Source organism: Eurytemora carolleeae, unplaced genomic scaffold (genome assembly GCF_000591075.1).
Source record: "Eurytemora carolleeae unplaced genomic scaffold, Eaff_2.0 scaffold15, whole genome shotgun sequence".
Classification (NCBI taxonomy): Eukaryota; Metazoa; Arthropoda; class Copepoda; order Calanoida; family Temoridae; genus Eurytemora; species Eurytemora carolleeae.
In genome coordinates this window covers 544,776-567,181 of record NW_019396069.1, presented here as the reverse complement: position 1 = coordinate 567,181, position 22,406 = coordinate 544,776, and the positions used below count along the sequence as shown (strand labels likewise).

Below are 22,406 nucleotides of genomic sequence, written 5' to 3'. Positions count from 1 at the left end.
TCGGCTTTTTCTTAGGCCACTCCAGCTGTTTTTGAAAAATAAGATAAATACCAATGAATAGCTAATAGGCTAATTAGTTCATCCTCAAATTACCCAAAAAAAAGTGAACGGTCCCTTTCAAAAATCTTAACTGTGTTGCAAAAAATTAATATCTTTTCAAGAGTTTTGAAAAAAAAATCTTATTTTACTATAGGTTTTCTAAAAAGCGAAGATTGTGGAAGTGGGTCTAAACAAAGTCATAGTCTGACATACAGTGATAACCAGAAAACAATGAAATGGACATTCACCTGGGGGCGAATACATTTTCACTTGACTCTTCTCTTCAGATACTTAGTGCTGACTGACTTTGTATCGGGGCATAAGATGGCCGACAAAAGTGCTTTCTCCGCCAGCAGATAATGCCGTTTCTCTTTTCTCCGGCATCATATTATTAACCCTAACTCCCGTATTTCTCTAGATAAAAAAACGTTCGATACTCACTGGAGTTTGTTATCCGGCTGTCCATACTCCGTGTTCAATGCACCCTGCGACCAGCTTGGCCTTATCCTGTTCTATATTTAGGGTTGCACACATACTCGAAGTCAATACGCTTTGACTGACTCCAGACTTGTTTGGCTTTATGGATTGCATTTTCCATCATTTCCCCGTCTAGGAGCAAAAAGAACTTAAATCAGCTTATGAACATATGGCTAAACCCTTGGTGGGTTTACAGTACAATTGCTATGTCTAATGTTCATTGAACAAGTTTAAGTCCTAACTTGAGTTTAAAAGTCGTCTTCCTATTTCAGAGTTTTCTGCTTATTGCTGTAGAAAAATATATTTACGCATTATATTTCATTTGAATAGTTATAATAAGCTTAAAGCAAGAGTGGATAAGTTTTAGAGGTAAGTTGGAATAAATAAATAAGTGAAACAATTTCTAAAATATGAAAAAATAATAATGTAAAAATACTTTACATCAAATCATATATTAAAACTTATATTTCGATTTCAATCCGAGTATTGTTAACATAGTAAACTTTGGTTTTCTTGACACTCTTTTCAGAATTTTGTTGGAAACTTTCAATTTTGTCGTTCGCCGATTCTTGAACTGGAGAATAATATTTGTCCTCGTTTCGAAGAAAATGTTTTGTAGGATAGGTCAGAACATAATCAATCCTAAACAAATTCAATAGAAAGTTAGAACATAATGAAAACCTGCCTGTGTGAAATAATAAATATTATTTATTAAAAAAACTTTTTTTAAGAAGTTAAAAAAATGAACTAAAATGAATACCTCCTCACCTCCTTTTCCTTGGGCTCCATGAACTCGGTAGAATCCTGGAAATATAGATATAAATTTTTTTCATCAAAATTTGTTTTTCCATGTAATCCGCCTTTTCCAGGAGATTGTTTAGCTCCGTTATCACAACACGGTAATGTTTTTAATACCAACACTTGGGATGCTCGATACACAAAAAATGTCTGCCTAAAACTTTCAAAATATTTAGCAGAAACCTTTGAAATGATCCATTAGAGGATAATAACACGGACACGGCAATACTCTACAAGTGGACTAAAAGCGAAAACTATAATTGAGAGTGTTGGCAGAAATGTCTGAGCAGAAAATACCCCACAAACAGTGGACACAATTGAAAGTTTCTCAACCTAACTCGCAAAGCTTCTTAGTTGATGAATTTCGATGAGTTAGACATCTGCTATGGTGCAGCAAACAAAGGTGTAAAGTAAGATTTGAAAAATGGCAAAGATTTGGACAACATTTGCTCCAAAGAGGTCCTAGGTAAAGATACTAATTTGTTGGCTGAAATGTAGATTACAACTAAAAAGAACTTCAAGGACCCTTTTAATAATAAAGACTTACCCTCCTTTGACTTTTCAAGGTTACCAAACCTCATAAACACGCAGAAATGGATAAAGTTTAAGTCTGTAGATAAGATATTTAGGCTGTGACAAACAATGTTAACGGGCTCTGGGAGAAAGCTAATTGCGTCCAAATATTGTCTAATTGACATTAGTCGGTCAAAAAATTGAATTGGTAAAAAATTAAGGGGCACCTTTAAAAAATGTTTCGCAAAACTTATTTTACATCCCTCGTACAACTAACTATATTTTACATCCCTCGTACAACTAACTATATTTTACATCCCTCGTACAACTAACTATAACTTTTATATACATATAAGGTTATTTCTGTTTGTGTGTGTATATTTTCCACAGGGATCCAAAGGTTGCAACCTTTCACACAAAACTCTAAAAGCTTAAGCTAAAATCAATTATTTTCTATAATTCTTAAATAGGTATGTCAAGGACTAAAAAAGTATTTATCACTTTTCCTTTTTGTTAGCGGATGCTTTTTAAGTGAAAAAATTAAGTAGGAAATTATTCATTAATAATATTTTATTAATGTTTAAAATACAAGACCAATTTATGAAAAGCTCGTCGGACGAACAGCCTGGTTTTTTCTTACTTTGCTTTACCATGCATTGAATATTATAAATCAAAAACGACTTTTAATTCTCTCAATTACCCTGTTTAATAGGACACCCTGTAAATAAAAAATGAAAAAATGTAACGACCCTTTTTGGAATCTAAATATATACATTAATTTGACACGCTGTTTAGATGTATTCAATATACGCCAAAACAGCTGAACCGTACAGTACAATATTTTTGTGGATGGGCAGATGAGAAAGCACTTGAGTACACACTTTGTGACATACATACAATACATACAGTGAGAACCAGAAAAGAGTGGAATAAGATGACGACTTTTAGACAAAAGTTATGATCTTAAATGGTTCAAAGAACAAAAGACACAGACCCATTGTACATAATAAGGTATTTTTAAGCTATACAGTGCAACTATATGTGCTTTTTGGCTTCATCAAAAAAAACACTTCAAGATTACTTTAATGTCGTCTCACTTTTACATTGTAAATACATAAATGTCAGTTTCATATGAATATTTTTTAACCTCTAGAATAGAATGTAATGGCGATGGTGTGGTTTCAGAATTACTTGTCACAGCCATAAAGTCTTCAGCAAGAATGTCCATAATTACATCAGGAAGAGATTCCGTCACCGTTTCTGCTGTTTCAAAGTCTGTAGGTTCCGTAGTTTCGTTAGTTTCCGTAATCGCTTTACTTTCCGCAAGTCCTAAAATTATTTTCTAATTTAAAGGGGGTATAGGCTAAAACCTGATAATCTCAGGAGTTGAATGATATATATATAAAACATTTAGCTGATGTTCCTGAATCGAGAAATTGATTTTAAACTGTGTCAAAATTATATCAAAACGTATATATATATCAGATTTTGTATAAAATTCGTAGTATTAAACAGATCATATTCAACAAATACGCAACCAATCTAAAAACGAAGATATCCAAGAGAAGTCTGAGAATCTCAGATTTGCTCCAGTTATAATTTTTTTATTTTTATTTAGCACTTTTTAAAGATATAATTGATAGTGACGTGACACCGATACATCACTGTCATTGGCGTTTTCAGATGGGTTGCGTATTTGTTGAATATGTTTAATACTACGAATCTTATACAAAATCTTATATATAAACGTTTTGGTATAATTTTGACACGTTTTAAATCAATTTCTTGATACAGGAACATCAGATAGATGTTTCATATTTATCGTTTAACTCCTGAGATTTTCAGGTTTTAGCCTACCCCCTTTCATTTTTCCTTTACAGTCCATTTAAACCGGCAGATGAAAGAAATTCATGCCCAATTATACAAAGGTATTTGAGCAGTGTCTTTGTTTCTCTATTTCTATTTGTTTTCATGAATAATACCTTTATCAGTATTAACCTACACCGTTGTGAATCATACATGTATAAAGTATTGAGGGTCCCTTCGAATTCCATTTTCCTTAAAGAGTTCGCTAAAATACTTAGTTCTGTTCTATATATTTACTTATTTTGCAGATAATTGATATTAACAATATTAAACAAAGGATTTTAATTTTACCGTTTTAGCTCAGGTTTCATAAAAAATCTTTTCAGAGTAAATTAATAAGATTGTTAAAATAAGTCTAATTTGTAAAACCTTAAAATCTACTTTTCAGAGTAAATTAATAAGATTGTTAAAATAAGTCTAATTTGTAAAACCTTAAAATCATTTTTTCTAGTGAAACCGATTTGGATAAAATCAAGATACTTGTATACGAAGGTAGCGGGGGGGAGGGGGGGAAGGGGGGGTAGGAGTTGTGTACTTTGACGAATACAAATAAAAATAACGATAAACAAGGTAGGAATTTTCCTAGGCAAAATATGGAGTCCAGACTTATTTTCTAACTTCCTGTTTTTAATCTTCCTGACAAAAACAATCTGAAGAACTGACGAGGGTAAACCCAGACCGAAATATATTTTCAATAAATGTAGAACTAACATCTACTTTTTTTTACTCTACAGAGGTTTGGTCCATCACCATCACCGAATTTCAAAAAGTTCATACTGTCATTATCAACCAGAATACGTCATAATATTACAACCAGAATAGCTCTTAATATTACAACCAGAATATGCCATAATCAACCAGAATATGCCAAAATATTACAACCAGAATATGCCATAATCAACCAGAATACGTCATAAAATTACAACCAGAATACGTCATAATATTACAACCAGAATATGCCATAATCAACCAGAATAGTCATAATATTACAACCAGAATATGGCATAATCAACCAGAATAGTCATAATATTACAACCAGAATATGCAATAACCAACCAGAATAGTCATAATATTACAACCAGAATATGCCATAAATAACCAGAATACGTCATAATATTAATATGCTTATAGTCTGTATGTTTGGTGTACCGTCCTGGTTTGCTGTTTACAGTCTGTATGTTTGGTGTACCGTCCTGGTTTGCTGTTTACAGTCTGTATGTTTGGTGTACCGTCCTGGTTTGCTGATTACAGCCTGTATGTTTGGTGTACCGTCCTGTTTTGCTGTTTATAGTCTGTATATACTGTACAATTTGGTCTAATTGTCTATAAGTTAGTCCTGCACTCCAAATAAACCAATATTTTCATATTTTCAATGCATTTCAGTATAGAGTATCATTGTATCATTGTATAGAGTATCATTGTATCATTGTATAGAGTATCATTGTATCATTGTATAGAGTATCATTGTATCATTGTATAGAGTATCATTGTATCATTGTATAGAGTATCATTGTATCATTGTATAGAGTATCATTGTATCATTGTATAGAGTATCATTGTATTTAATTTTCATATGTACTGTAAGCGTAATTACAAATAACCCTGCTAGCAAAGATAGAATACCCTATTTACAATGCTACCCTTAAAGCCTTAATCTGATCAACAATGTGAAAAATAATGTCGTTTTCTGATTCGGAAAGTGCTTATTAATGAGAATTTCTCCATAGTTTCTTAAATAAGTAAGAAATGCGCCAGTAACCTAGTTGCAGAGAACCCACAATGAAAATAAACAGTTTTAATAAAGAAAAGAAAAAATAGAGGGTCATTTGAAATCACACTTACAGTCCCTTTAAACCTGTGTATTTAGAATTACAATTTTGTTTTCAGTTCTAAAGCCATAAACAGTGTTCCACGACTTCTTTCAAATTTTAATTTCTGGAGAGTTTTAGATTTTAAAATATAAAGATGGACCGTGCCACCTTGTCCCCCCTGTGTACAGTATATGTTGAGTCAAAACATGACTAATAGTTTTCCTATTAATGTCTATTTATTTGAGAAAATTGGGGGCTATCATCTTTATTAACTCAATTATGCTCTATTATCGGCAAAAATTTTCTTTTCAGATTTGTTATTAAAAATTCTTTTGAAAATATGTCCTGATGGACACTTATATAAAATTACGTTAAGAAGTTATTTCTATTTTTTTTCTTTAAAAAAATACCTTCTTCAGATTCTGCATTGAATAACTCGAGCTCAGATAGGATATCAGACATAGAAACAAACAGGACACTAAAATATCATAATCATCGTCATCATCATTATCATCATTATCATCATCATTTATAATATCACTGTTATTATTATTAATTGTTTATTTGTTTTTTTTAATAATTTTATTTACCTTTACCACTTTACCGTTCTTTATAATTTTATTTACCTTCACCACTTTACCGTTCTTTATAATTTTATTTACCTTTACCACTATACCGTTTTTTTATAATTTTATTTACCTTTACCACTTTACCGTTTTTTTATTTTCATTATTCTAATCTTTCTTAAAAATCTAAGCTAGGTACGAGACAAAGAATTCTTATATTTTAAATAAAAGTGTTTCAAAAATTAATTATGAATTAGAATTCTAAGAAAGATGATTTTTTATGCTTAGCTTACTTTTCATTTTGTGAATACGAGTCAGATTTTTCTTAAAAAATAATAAATGAAGGAAAACTAATGTTAATTTAAAAAAAACAAATTAGACCTGCATTCTGTCTCAGTCCTCTTTAATTACCTATCAATTGGAATAATAACTCCCAAATTATAAACGTAAAGAGGATCTCCTAGCACTACACTGTAAACCTCACCGTCAAACAAAGTAAGTCCTAAACAGATAAATGAACTTTTAAAAGAATATATTCAACAGAGCCAGCTAGGTCGGACATTTTGTGTGGAGTATCATTAATCTTGAACATTTTATCTCGATATCTTTAATTTCTTGGTCCCTTAATCATGCTAAAAAATGAAAAATACGTTAAGATTTTAATTCAATTATGTAAAAGGTTAATTTGATTTTAATGAATAGTTTGTATAAAACGTACTTTTTCATTGTTTTTTTAAAGATTTCATATATTTACAATTTTTCCCACGGTTTAAATTTACTTTCTTAGTACATGAATCTACCTATCCTCCAGTTCAAAAAAATTCCTTAGTCCATGAATACCTATCTAGTATCTTTCCGATAGTTTGAAAATAATTTCTTATTCCATGATTTCCTACAATTACCTACTTATCTTATAGTTTGTAAATAATTCATTAGTCCATGAACACGTACCTTTCCAGATCCTACAGTTCAAAAATAATTCCTTAGTCCATGAATACATATTTATCCAATAGTTTGAAAATGATTCCTTTGTTTAAGAAAAACGACCAATATCTATATAAAGTTGTAATCTCTGTTTTTCTGTTTGTCTGTTTGTTTGTCCGATCATAACTCAGGAACCCCTGGACCGATTTGCCCCAAATTTTTAATAAGGAACTCGGGAGACCCACGGGAATGTTCTTGGCTTAGGTTGAGTGCGTCAACTTTAATAGCGAAAATTTAGTTTCCCCGGTAAAATCGTCCAAGTGCGGGTAAACGTCGGGAGTAACTTTTAGTAACCTTGGCAGCGCTGGGTTCCCAAGCTATAGTTTTTAAATAAAACAGTTCAAAGAAAAATCCTTTCAATGTAAAATTTTATTTAAATTAACACCTGAACTATTCGTAGAAACTGAGAGAGTAGTGTTTGCTTGAGTCTGAATTGATTCTGTTTGATAAAGTTCTGGTTTGAGATAACGATGAGGTACAAGATGACCCAGAAGCATTTGCAGTCGGAAATCTGGATTCTGGAGAAAATAAATTGGAATTATACATATTTTACATAAATCCAGATTGCTATGAAACATTTCATGTCTTAGTTTTCAGGCTGTGTCGACTTGAAGTATTGCTTATAGCTACAGTTTTTAGCATGACAGCTTGAAGTATTGCTTATACGCTACAGTTTTTAGCATGACAGCTTGAAGTATTGCTTATAGCTACAGTTTTTAGCATGACAGCTTGAAACATTTGCAACTAAATATGTTTCTACATAGATTGATTTGTATTTTATGCTATTCACGTTTATTTGCATTTTGATATACTATGAAAATTAAAAAGTATATATACAGTTCAACCCAAAAATTCTGATAAATCGAAAGAATTAATGAAATGTCGTTTTCTAAACCTACTGATAACTAATAACTAACCTTGAATATTTCATGGTTATTTATGTTCTTTTACAATTACTGAGATTTAGGTATAATAGTAAAAACCCTATTTAAAAAATTGTGAAATAAACATTTCATAAATTCTCTCGATGACTCCGAAGTTAAGGGTTAAACTGTATAAGAGTTAATACCTGGATCAGCAAGGGATATATATTACCTGTGTAAATGGATCTGGGATGGAAGGATAAACAAGGGATATATATATATATATATTACCTGTGTAAATGGATCTGGGATGGAAGGATCAGCAAGGGATATATATTACCTGTATAAAAGGATCTGGGATAGAAGGATCAGCAAGGGATATATATTACCTGTATAAAAGGATCTGGGATAGAAGGATCAGCAAGGGATATATATTACTTGTATAAAAGAATCTGGGAAAGAAGGATAAGCAAGGGATATCTATTACCTGTATAAAAGGATCTGGGATAGAAGGATCAGCAAGGGATATATATTACTTGTATAAAAGGATCTAGGATAGAAGGATCAGCAAGGGATATATATTACCTGTATGAAAGGATCTGGGATAGAAGGATTAGCAAGGGATATCTATTACCTGTTTAAAAGGATCTGGGATAGAAGGATAAACAAGGGATGTCTATTACCTGTATGAAAGGATCTAGGATAGAAGGATCAGCAAGGGATATCTATTACCTGTATAAAAGGATCTAAGATAGAAGGATCAGCAAGGGATATATATTACCTGTATAAAAGGATCTGGGAAAGAAGGATAAGCAAGGGATATATCTATTACCTGTATAAAAGGATCTGGGATAGAAGGATCAGCAAGGGATATCTATTACCTGTATAAAAGGATCTGGGATGGAAGGATCAGCAAGGGATATTTTCCAAAATGCATCATCTCTAGGAGCTAGAAGAGTAAAACCGTTCTTCTTGTCTTCAGCATCTGGTTAAAAACTTATTAAAGGTCACTGTTCACGTCCATTTATCTTTGGAAATTATGCACAAAATATTTGGGAAATCTCAAAAAATTTTACATTTCTAATTCATTCTGTCGTCAATTTCTAAAAAAGTGTTCGTGTTGTGAGAACCAGAAAACTGTTGAAAAGGAAGACGACATTGAAGCAATTTTAAAGTGCATTTGATGTTGTTACAAAGCAAATAGTTTTATCATTAGATTAAAAATAATTTCTTGGCTGTACTGTGCACACAACAAAACTGCTGTGTCTCATGTATATTGAACTATTTAAAGTCATAACTTGAGTTTTAAAGTCGTCTTTATTTTACAAAGTTTTCTGGTTCTCACTGTAATTTCAAAATAATTCCGGTTAATTTGTTTTTTCGAATAAAATGTAGTCTTTCCTGTAAAAAATCTTTTAATTGATGATATTTATGAGTAAGTAAATGGAGTACGTGGCCTGTACAATTAGCGTACATTACCACTCTATATACTATAACCTCGTTGAATTTTTCTCCCACTGAATTAATTAAGGTATTTTTTAAATTGAACATTTATAAGTAATAATAATCTGCTCAATAGAGAAGCAAGAGAAAGGGTACAAAGTAATTTGCTTTTTTAATAAATATTTCATTTCAAATACTTTTTTTGTTGAATTTTGACAAATTTAATTTTCCGATCATAATTTTCTGTAGTTTTAAAGTTTAAGAAAAATGTTTTAAACTTAAAGGGAGTGTTCGCGAAAAATGTTTTAAACTTAAAGGAACTATCACCGTAATAGGAAGAGACCCTCCGATTTAAAGAGTAGAATTTCCGATTAACGATCTGCGGTACATTTTAAAACTATCCGAGTAACAAAGAGAAATCCTCATTCTTCTTCAAATTCTGAAAACTTCCTTCAATCTTTCTGTAGTAAAAATCAGCAAGTCACTTTTGAACCCAAAGTTGAAATTAATAAAGTGTTTAGCTGAAAAATAAAGATATCTTGTTTATTATTGTTTAGTTGAAAAATAAGGATATCTTATTCATTATTGTTTTAGTTGAAAACTAAGGATATCTTTTCCATTATTGTTTTAGTTGAAAAATAAGAATATCTGATTCATTATCATTTAGTTGAAAAATAAGGATATCTGATTGTGTATTTACGAAATATACAAAATAAGAACATTTAACTAATTTAAAACACTTGAAGACAAAGCTTACCAAAAAGAAAAACCGAAAACATTTCAAAATATTAAAAAAAAATCCGGTCTAATTGCACATTTCCAAAAAATTCAATTAAATTTTAACGGTTCTGAAAACATAATAAAATATAATTTAATAACACGGATGTTAGATAGAATATTGATTTAATTGGATTAAACAAGATGAAATCTGTATCTATTTATTTTCTTTCTATATTCTATAGTAGCCATGGAACCCAGCGTCGCCGCCGAGGTTACTAAAAGTTACTCCCGCCCGCACTTGGACGATTTTACCGGGAAAATAAATTTTCGCTATTAAAGTCGACTCAACTTAGAATTTTAAAACCAAACTAAGAACATTGCCGTGGGGCTCCCAAGTTCCCCAATCAAACTTTGAGGCAAATCGGTCCAAGGGTTCCTGAGTTATTATCGGACAAACAAACAGACAGACACCCAAACAGAGATTACAACTTCAGATATATCCAGTAATAACCAGAAAACTCTGAAATAGGAAAACGACTTTTAAAATCAAGTTATAACTTTAAAAACTCTAATAAGCAGGAGACACAGAAATTGTGCTTTGCAAACAGATTCATCTCACTAGTTTAGTGATTTGATAAGTGCATCTAGTCAAACTATTTACTTTTTAAAAACATCAAATACACTTGTGTATTGCTATAATGTCGTCTTCCTATTCCATTGTTTTCTGGTTATCACTGTAAATAAAGTAATAATCCCAATTTTTCTTAGTATTTATTTTTATGTCTCCGATCATAACTTATGAACCCCTTGAGGGATTAGTTTCAAATTTTGATTGGGGAATTCCTTATGCAGTAGGATTTTTAGGAAATGAAACAATAATAAATTGGCAGACACAAATCCGTCAAAATATCATCAAAAATCCTTTAAAATTAAATTAGTTCATAATTAGAGCAAGTAATTAATGATTTTGAAGAAAAAGATCAGTAAGAAATTTTATAAAAAGCAGAATTATATGTTTGACAATGGAGGATAAGATGAGTAAATAAAACTGATACATTTTTACAGCCTGCTTTTACTTTGTTAAATTTACTAAAAATTATAAATCAATCTCTGAAATATTATTAGCTCATGGTTTAAGTTAGGATGTGTCTAAATTAGTAATCTCAGTTTGTCTGTTTCTTTGTTTGTACGTCTAACCAAAATTTTTGATTGGGGAAATCGTTAGAACCAGGGAAATGTTGTGAGCTTGGCTTTAAAGTTCAAATTTTAGTAGGTTCACTTTAATATGGAAAACTAACTTTCCAGGGTAGACTGGGTTCCCAAGCTAGGTTTTAGTAAATTAAATTTAATTTAACTTTTTTATCTCTAATATTACAACCGATCGGTGGTGCAAAATTTTGTGTGTTTAATTGAAAATATATAATAAATTTATTATTCAATCAAAAAACAGATTTACAGTCTCAGATTTACATATGTATAAATATATATCTATCTATATAAAGTTGTCTGCTTGCCTGTCTATTTGTTTTTCCGATCATAACTTAGGAAGCCCTCGCCCGATTGGCCTCAAATTTTAATTAGGGAACTCTGGAGAACAACAGAAATGTTCTTAGTTTGGTTTTGAGATTCTAAGTTTGGTGGGTCACTTTAATAGCGACAATTTAGTTTCCCGGTAAAATCGTTCAAGTGCGGGTAAACGGCGGGAGTAACTTTTAGTAACCTGGGCAGCGCCAAAGTGATTAAATACTAAAGTGGGCCAAACTCATAGTTGGATGACGACATTTTATGTCCCAAGTATTTAAAAATAATATATATACATATATATATAAATTATAGTATTTGCATATAAAACACATACAAACATACGAAAATTTTTAATTTTTGATTATGAAAATTTTGAAGTTCAGCTGAAGACGACAAATACATGGGTCCTTAGTCTATTTTTTCTAGTCTTTACTTTCCAAATAAAATCTTTTCATGCAATTATTTCCAAACCAAATAAAACCTTATGGCCCAACCTGTCGTCGTTGCCTTAGTCTGTTCCACTTTAGTATTTATTCACTTTGGGGCAGCACTGAGTTAATTTATTAATAAGGTAACAATAAAAGGTACTAGCTTGGGAACCTAGCACTGCCAAGGTTACTTTAAGTTACTCCTGCTGTAAGAAACATGAGAAGTCAAAGCACTCTTAGTAGATTGATATTAGATTGATATTAAATTTTCTTATCTAATGGATTCATCTTGTAATATGTTATAATTGTGATATATTTTAAGATTACTTACATAGCGTGTTTGCGTAATCGCCTAACTCCTGTGTCATGTTCATGTACTCGTACATACTGGAGAATCCTGGCAAATCCTCCAAAATCCTGAACACATATAGTCATGAAAAGTCGTCTTCCTGGTCCGCTTTATATTGGCCACTACTACACAATTTAATTTTTCATTTTTATCTAGATTTAGTAAAATTTGCAATTACTATAAAAAAAACTTCAATTGACATCATTGACATTCTTTGAAACTTATTAATCATGAAAAGACATTCTTAAAATCTTATTAATCATGAAATGACAATTTTAAAACTTATTAATCATGAAATGACAGTTTCAAAACTTATTAATCATGAAATGACAGTTTTAAAACTTATTAACCATGAAATGACAGTTTTAAAACTTATTTATCATGAAATGACATTCTTTAAAACTTATTAATCATGAAATGACAGTTTTAAAACTTATTAATCATGAAATGACATTCTTTAAAACTTATTAATCATGAAATGACATTCTTAAAAACTTATTAATCATGAAATGACAGTTTTAAAACAAATTAATCATGAAATGACATTCTTAAAATCTTATTAATCATGAAAATCTTGGAAGAAATTAATTTTTCGTTTTTCAAAAAAAGGAGGAAAAACACTCAATTAAAATCTACAACTATTTATTTATTTTTTTATGGATAATGGGATCCAATAAATATAGATGTCTCGCATTGTATTGGAATCAGGAATGTTTTTGTTAAGACATTGCATCCCTAGGGTTGTATTGTAACATTGCATCCCTAGGGTTGTATTGTAACATTGCATCCCTAGGGTTGTATTGTAACATTGCAACCCTAGGGATGCAATGTTACATTGCATCCCTAGGGTTGCATTGTAACATTGCATCCCTAGGGTTGTATTGTAACATTGCATCCCTAGGGTTGCATTGTAACATTGCATCCCATTGCATCCCTTGGGTTGCATTGTAACTTTGCATAAATAGGGTTGTATTGTAACATTGCATCCCTAGGGTTGCATCCCTAGAGTTGCATTGTAACATTGCATAAATAGGGTTGTATTGTAACATTGCATCCCTAGGGTTACATTGTAACATTGCATCCCTAGGGTTGTATTGTAACATTCCATCCCTAGGGTTGTATTGTAACATTGCATCCCTAGGGTTCCATTGTAACATTGCATCCCTAGGGTTGCATTGTAACATTGCATCCCTAGGGTTGTATTGTCACATTGCATCCGTAGGGTTGCATTGTAACATTGCATCCCTAGGGTTGTACTGTAACATTGCATCCCTAGGGTTGCATTGTAACATTGCATCCCTAGGGTTGCATTGTAACGTTGCATCCCTAGGGTTGCATTGTAACATTGCATCCCTAGGGTTGTATTGTAACATTGCATCCCTAGGGTTGCATTTTAACATTGCATCCTTAAGGTTGCATTGTAACATTGCATCCCTGGAGTTGCATTGTAACATTGCATCCCTAGGGTTGTATTGTAACATTGCATCCCTGGAGTTGCATTGTAACATTGCATCCCTAGGGTTGTATTGTAACATTGCATCCCTAGGGTTGTATTGTAACATTGTATCCCTAGGGTTGTATTGTAACATTGCATCAATAGGGTTGCATTGTAACATTGCATCCCTAGGGTTGCATTGTGCATCCCTAGGGTTGCATTGTAACATTGCATCCCTAGGGTTGCATTGTAACATTGCATCCCTAGGGCTGTATTGTAACATTGCATCCCTGATGTTGTCAAGGTTGCAATGCAAATATCAGGGATTAAACAATGTGCAATGTCAAATTTTGCTTAAGAACTGGGAATAATATGAATTTTATATTTTTTAGAATATATACCTAACTGCATGAGAGAGAAACTGTGATTTGAACCATGGATATGTAATGAGAGGTCCAGACTCTAGATATCTAAATCAATGTTAAAGGGATTATATTAGCATAATTTCAAGTCACCCTCCATGCAAAGATAACAATGCCCGATTTACAACGATACCGGCACTAAAAGCTTTGTCTGATCAAGCTCCCAGGTTTTTTTCTTGTCTTGGGTTATAGCTGATCAAATTGTAGTCTCATGCAAAGTTTTGCCCTTAAATCTAAACTAGCAGCCTTACTCAAATCATTCTGGTTTTTTTGGACAGCCTGGATCTGGTTTAATAAATTGCGAGAAGTTACTAAACTATGCAGAGACTGTTCAACCACTATTACTGGTTCAACTGGAAGTTTTTGAATGTTAAACTATCCTAGTGACTAAGAGACTTATAGTTTTGTTTCAGATTGCGGCACTCTGATTGGTTGGAAACTTGAAGTGTCGGAAAAGCTTAGGGTTGTTCAAAATATTCATTTTTGAATCGATATTTTAGGATTTGAGCTAGTAAGCACTTGAGAAGTAGATGGAAGGTAGTTCAGCAACCTCTCTTTAATTTATGAAAGGAATATTGTCGTTTCCACAAACTCAAATTTTCTAATCCCTAAATGTTTGCAACCTCATAGTGTAAACCTTAGAAATTTAAAACTTAGATTTTTTATCTAACAGAATGAATAGTTTGAAATATCCAAGGTCTACGACTATGGGCTACAAAGATATAGGATTAGAAAATCAGAGTTTGTGGCAAATTCTCAATTTCTTTAGCTCCCAATAAAAAAATGTATTACCCATATTCTTGGATTAACTCTTCTAATTTGTCATCATCTAGGAAAAGAACGTGCTCAATAAAGACGACCTTTCCTCGCAGAAGATCCATCTCTCCTAGAGTCGCCACACTAAAAACAATAAAAATGACCCACAGTAAACTATAGGCGGGGCTTCATAGGGATCTTAAGTTGGAGGGAGAGGGGGGAGTGGGTTTATTGCCGCCAAATAACCAAAAATTGTTTACGCTCCTGCAACCTACACTAGGGTCATTCTTTGGTCGAACTCAAAAGTGAAAGTTTAACTTTTCCTAAAATCTAACTAAAATTAGTATAAAAAAATCTACCAAAAACTCCATGATGGCTCTCAAACGATTAAAAGTGTAATCCTGAATTGAAATTTTAAAAGCAAAAAAATTGATGAGCATGGCCCGCTTCATTTTTATTATTTTCAAATTATTTTTAAAAGAGTTTTATTGGTTTTAGGCATTAATTGTTCAGTGTCCAGTGTCAGTGTTTTTCAGTATTGGACATATAGGATAGTCCATTAGCGCCTGATCCAATCAGGGTTCAGCTACGTGTTTGTTGTCTATTCTGAATTAATAGAAATAGTATGGCGGTAACATCTATCTTTCTATCTATCTCACTATCCAATCAGAGATAAATCATTATATCGGCAATATAACAGTAAATGGAAATATTTATTTCTACTGAAACGGTAGTGACCGGCTTTACAATGCAGTAGCAACTTGAATAATCTCTTGTGGATTATTCTTACTTGTTTACTCCAGCAAAACTATCTAACTTTTGACGTAGATGTAGAAAAAAAAAATATCTTTTATTTCATATTATCTTCTGATTAGATCAACGCGTGTAATTGTCCAAATAAATGGTTCAGTATACGACCAAAGAGAATAGAATATATATTAGAGGGGAATTTACTAGAAAAAAGTGTAAAACGGCCATTTTGTTGTACTGTTTCCATACTGCAGGTGTACTTCACATATTAATGCTATATAACCTTTTGGGCCCTGGAATATAATTTTATAGAAAATCTAAAATTAATGTTAAATAAAAACCAAATTATGAAATAGGCTGGTTTCATAATTGACCAATGATCATTTCACATAGACTCTATGCCTTTCACTTTACAAACGATGATTTGCCGTTATAACTATAAATCAAATGATGTTTTTTATTCACCTAATCCATTACAAAGTTTATTTAACAGCCTTAAAAAATTCGAAATTGAAATGAATAGTCTAGGGAACATATTGTATTAATGTACTCTACTGCATATAATTTGTGAACATTTACATGATTTGTACACTTTAAACTCCCTTTCAGACTGAAAGGGACTTTAAAAATTCATACCGAGAGATTCTCTAAGATCCAATCTAATATATATTCTATTCTCTATGTTTACGACACGTCACAAATAATAAACCCGGATTCAAATTATTCGTAAATACGTTAACAATGATAATACTTATACTAACAGGGTTATTATGATGTTCTGTATGCAACCCACCTACTTTATTTCGTATACCACCAGCTAAAGAACTTTTCATGTTTTCGTACAGATGATATATTTTTTTCTGAGAATATTATTTTTTTTTTTAACTTTTGTTTTATTAATCTAGTATCCTGATGGAGAATGTAGTAGAACCAACCTAAAACCTTCAATAGCCTGTGATATATTGGTGGAGATTATATTCATTCTACGTAATACGTATGAGTATTCTTCTTCTCAAAAACTTTATTATACAGCAAAACAAACTGAAACTTATAAAATAAAATTATAAAGTGGCTTGGTCGCCCTATCTATTTTGATAAGATAACAAACTTGATGATTATATATTCAATGAAACAAGAACGAGAGATAAAACTGATGAGATGATATTTGATTGGGACTTATTTATTACATCTTTAAGGGACCAAGGAAAAAAATGTATTCATAGATAAAAAAAAATAAGTTAGAAATGATTAATTTTAACTAAAAAATTTTTTGTAATACATATTATTTCTAGTAAGACAGCTGGTTTAAATTAAACTTGACGGAAAAGGGTTATATATATATATATACACTGGTAGGCAATTTCATCAATACAATGAAGACACATTTTTATTTAAGTTTAATTGTTAACAAGCTTTTTTCAAATTACAAGTTTACAAGTAATCAAACTCTTCTTGTTTTCTATGATGATGTGTATCTATGCTTTTTAACAGTTTGATAAAAATCAAAATTGAAATCAAATGTCGTCTTCATTGTATTAAAATAATCGCCTCCCACCGTTTAATATATATGCACTCTGCAGGGTGGGGTGAACCATTAAAATTATGTGATCCAGACTGTAAAAAATGTTCAAGACTGGTTTGACTTTAAAGTGTTAAAAATGTTCACTGTGACAAATCTATCAGAACAAAATTAATTTGTATTTTTTAACTTTGTTTTCAGGTCTTAAACATGGTTCTATTGCTGTACAGGGCAGACTGAACATTTTGTTTGGGTTCGATGAGAACGCTTTTATTCAATCCTCAAAGAAGAAAAAATGGCATTAAATTGATTGATTAGAAAATTAGAAAGCTTTTACGAACACCTACGGTTTTGAAAACCTTGTTATTTTTTATTATACATTTATACTAACAATGTAACCTTAGACGATTGTTTCAAATTTCAAATTGCAATTTTCTTAAATAATTAAAAATGTTTACCTTATTTCAAAAATTTGCTTTTTTAAAGCATTACATTTTTTAAATATATATACTTTTTAGGTATTCAGAATCTATCTGTTTCAGACATTTAAAAAGGAACTGAGTTTTTGCCACAAACTCTGATGTTCTAGCCCCTAGATCAGCTTGCAATCCGATGTTGTAGACCTTTGATATTTCAAAAAATGAGTTTTGTTGGATCAAATAATCTAAGTTTGAAATATCAAAGGTTTACATCACAAATCTATTTTTAAACCTATATCTTCATTTATCTTTTTTGTTTTTTGCAATTGTCTGTTTGAAACATTTAACAATGTCAAACATTCATCTATTTTTTAACCATTTGACTCTTTTATTTAAAAATTTATCTTTTTTAACAATTTCAAACATGTATTAATTTTAAACATTCAAATTTTTCTTAAACATTTATCTTTTTTAAACATTTATTCATTTCAAACATTTATTTAATTAAAAAAATATATTTTTTTATCTGTTTATCTGTTTTAAACATTTACTAATCTTAACATTCATCAATTTTAACTATTTATCCACTAAAACATTTGACCTTTTTAATTTATTTATTTACTTATTTATTTAATTTATTTTGATCCACAACATACTGAAAACAAAAACAAATAGTGTCTATGTAGATCACTCAAATTCTGAATGAAAAGTCGGCTTTTCTCCGGCCACAGTTGTCTTTCAAAAGCAAGACTATTACCAATCAACAGCGAATTGGCTGTTTAGTTTACCCTGAAATTACCCAAATAAGTGAACGGTCCCTTTAGCTAAACATTTATCTTTATAGAAATTGATCTGTTTCAAACATTCATCGATTTCAAACATCTATCTATAATTTTGTATCGTTTATATTTGTAAAGTTTTGTCTCTTTAAACTTTAGTATAATATTTTGTAAAGTGTCTCTATATAAGTACAGTTGGGTGTGTACAGGTTAAACCTTACTTCACGATTTTATGGTTAATCTTAAATCTTCTGCTAAATTCAACAATTCGCAAATCATCGAAAAGAGAGGAATTATGAACTCAGTTTTAGTAATAGTTAATATTATGAAGAATATTTGACTTAAGATTTTATTACAAGTTAATGACAAAATGGAATGCCAAAAAAGTGTCTTTTTTAATATGTATGGCAAACATAGCACACTGAACTACACAGAAGGTAAAAGGAATTGAGTTTTTGCAACAAACTTAAATTTTCTAACCCCAATATCTTTGCAACCTGATGGTGTAAGCCTTTGATATTTCAAACTTAGACTATTTGATATATCTACCAAAATTAATAGTTTGAAATATCAAAGGTCTAGGTAAACGGGTTGCTTAGTTATAGGAATTAGAAAATCTGAGTTTTGTGGCAAAAACTCAATTCCTTTGTGCGAAATTACTGGTTCAACTTTGTGACCTGATAGCTCCTCTAGTTTTGATTTTACGCACAGGTATAATATTAACAAATCTATCTGTTTTATACTAAAAATACTAAACATTTCTTGTCAACAAATCAGTAAGAGAAGCTATGATTGAAAACATATGAAATTTCAATCTTACAGACATCAAATTCAACATCAAATTCTACATCAAATTCAACAGCAAATTCTACATCAAATTCTACATCAAATTCAACAGCAAATTCTACATCAAATTCTACATCAAATTCTACATCAAATTCTACATCAAATTCTACATCAAATTCTACTTTAAATTCTACATCAAATTCTACATCAAATTAGAACTATAACGTCTCTGATTTTCTAGTCTTTATCTTTGCAACCCTATGACGTAGACCTTATATATTTCAAAGATAAAATTCTATTAGATCAAATAATCAAAGTTTGAAATATCAAAGCTTTGCACCATCAGGTTGTAACAGGGATTAGAAAATTTGAGTTTGTATGAAGACTAAATTCCTTTTGCAGGCTTTTTGGATAGCATTGATTGGGTTTCAAAAATATCAAAACTCTATAATTGTTTGGGGGAATAATACTTTTATTATGACCGGCCATAAACCTTCCCTGATGGGGTCAAATGTAAGAATGAGATAGTAAAAAAAATAATCAATTGGTTTAACCGTTTTGACGTTTATTGGACACAAACAAACCAGCCAAACATTTGTTCAGTGTACTTTACTTTGAGCATAATCATGATATGTACCTTTTTTTGAAAATTGCATTTTTGCTTTTTCAAAGAATTTCCATATCATGACGTTTATTGGATACAAAGAAACAAGAAAAATATATATATTCCATATACTTACCTTGATCATGATTATGGCGTGTACCTAGGGTTGTTAATCGTTTTTGAAAACGATCGTTTTTTGTTTCGTTTTTCAATCGTTTCAAAAACGATCGTTTCGTTTTTGGAAAAAAATCGATCGTTTTTAAAAACGACCCACTCGTTTTGAACTTTTAGAAAACGAATAACGATCGTTTATGAAAACGATCGCTTTTATGAAAACGAATTGCGAACGTTTTTTATACGTTTTTTGAACGATATCCTTTGGAAAAACGATTTTTTTTGGAAAAATAATTATTGACAACTATGTTAAAGATCGTTAACGAAGGGTCATCGTTAACTGTCGTTAACGACGGGTTGATTGAAAATTTTTGCTCGTTTAATATTTTCGTGCAACCTTTAAACCATTAGTGCTTCTAAATCCGACGCGATAAAATCTCTGATGAAAAAAGGAAAAGATAATGTTTACCTGTTTACAAATGTGGATTCAGGGTTAACTGATACTTTAATAATTTCACCGCCCAAGGTTTCCAACTCTGTGCCATCTAAACAAATAGAAATTTAAATAAACTGCATCTTTTGATTAATTTTCTGGATCATTTCAAATTTAAATTTAAAAAATGATCCACAGAACAAAAAATTGAAATAAAGGAAGTAAAAGAGAGTCTTAGTTGTACATTATACAATATACATGTTAAAGATATGTATATGTATATGTATATATATATATATATATATATATATATATATATATATATATATATATATATATATATATATATATATATATATATATAGCTATACTGTAATTTGAATATGCATCTACTGATCCAAACCTTTGGATCACATGCCAGTAACATTTGATCTTTAGACTCATTTTCCTCAATTTAATGTTTTTTCTTCAATAGTTCAGGGGGTCGGAATTAATGAATAGTGAGGACAGAGTGATCCAAAGGTTGTAAGCTCACACGTAAAAATAAATGAGAAAGGAATTGAGTTTTTGCCACAAACTTAAATCTTCTGATCCCCAATAACTTTGAAACCTGATGGTGGTTTGATATTTCAAACTTAGACTATTTTATCTATAAGTATTAAAAGTTTGAAATATCTAAGGTATACGACATTGAGTTACAAAGATAAAGAGATTAGAAAATCAGAGTTTGTGGCAAAAACTCCTTTACCAAATTCTTCTTAAAAACTAAAGCTAAACGAAATTTTAAAATGTACATTGGTTAGGTCTACAAAATAGGTAAAGTGAGGTATTGATGTAAAATCAAAGGCCAATGCGTCTTTAAGTCGAAGCAGTCTTGAAAATTGATGGCTCGTTAAAGCTATTTTTTTTATACTTTTCTAAAGTTCTAACTGTTTTTTATAGTTATGCAACCAAACCAACTTAGGTTATGGACGCATTGACAATAGACATAAGACAACCTTCCCCGCCCCCTTCTATCTTCATGTTAACTTAATTTTACCCCCCCCCCCTCCCTCTTATCCCCCTTCATTCTAAAAATATGATAATATTTAATTCTTCAACCGTGTTCTTTTCTGTAAAATAATAGAATGAATCTGAATCATGGTGTAATAAAAACTATTTTCACGGCAATACAAAAGCATTGCATTTTTTTGACATTTAAGTGTACATGCGTAAATCGTATAAATAAATAATCTACGTATCACTGCGTAACTCTGCGTATCTCAAGCGTACACAGGTTATAAAGAAACAATTTTCAGAATATTTTCCCTCCATTCGAGTTAAAGGTCAGAATCCGAGAAACAGATAAAACAAATAAATCTACAAAAATTTAGATTTCTTAAAAAGGGGAATTATAGTTGGCCCTGGTATGGCAACGGCTTCTTCTTTCCAGTACCCCTGGCTAGGATAACGTACATGACATTTGAATAATAGCTCTTCACCTTTTCAACTCTAACCTAAAGCAGAAGATCCATGGACTTGTTGTGTTTACACAAAACTGATTATTTATTCCTTCTGGGACATTATGACATCAGAAGAGCATTATTTTTTATCCCTGATGGAAACATTATTTTCCTTACTCATCACCTTGAATCTTTATTTGAACCAACTTTATTGACCCGGCTGTTAGATTTTAAAAAATCATTAAGCACTAAAAGAATTTGAAATAAATTTAACATAAAAAGTACTTTAAGACGTACTTACACTTACGAGGCCGGTCAGTTTGAAAGCTTTAAATTAAGAAATAGATAGTTTCTTAAATATACAGAACTTTTGTTTAATATCAAGCACATTGTTATATATACATATGCGTTGGGATTTAGGGGTTGTGAGTTGAGATTCCGGATTTATGAATTATGGGATTTGGGATTTATGATTTATGATTTAGGATTTAGGATTTGATTTATGAGATGGCGAATGAGAATTTATAATGTATAAGTTAGGATGTAGAGGAATTATTGATGGGAAT

General features: G+C 31.0%; 1 protein-coding gene across 1 annotated transcript in view; it reads right to left on the bottom strand.

Moving 5' to 3' along the window:
- Positions 1-963: 963 nt before the first annotated feature.
- LOC111711664 (uncharacterized) overlaps positions 964-22,406 on the bottom strand; it is a 52,778-nt gene continuing 31,335 nt past the window's right edge. The window contains exons 13-23 of the mRNA XM_023486060.1: positions 20,435-20,510; positions 15,031-15,138; positions 14,218-14,286; positions 12,364-12,449; positions 8,799-8,902; positions 7,440-7,572; positions 6,482-6,572; positions 5,915-5,982; positions 2,975-3,156; positions 1,277-1,320; positions 964-1,158 (exon numbers count right to left, since the gene is read on the bottom strand). Of these exons, the coding sequence (XP_023341828.1) occupies positions 978-1,158; positions 1,277-1,320; positions 2,975-3,156; positions 5,915-5,982; positions 6,482-6,572; positions 7,440-7,572; positions 8,799-8,902; positions 12,364-12,449; positions 14,218-14,286; positions 15,031-15,138; positions 20,435-20,510 (1,142 nt within the window). The 3' untranslated portion in view covers positions 964-977. The remainder of the gene's footprint in view (positions 1,159-1,276; positions 1,321-2,974; positions 3,157-5,914; positions 5,983-6,481; positions 6,573-7,439; positions 7,573-8,798; positions 8,903-12,363; positions 12,450-14,217; positions 14,287-15,030; positions 15,139-20,434; positions 20,511-22,406) is intronic.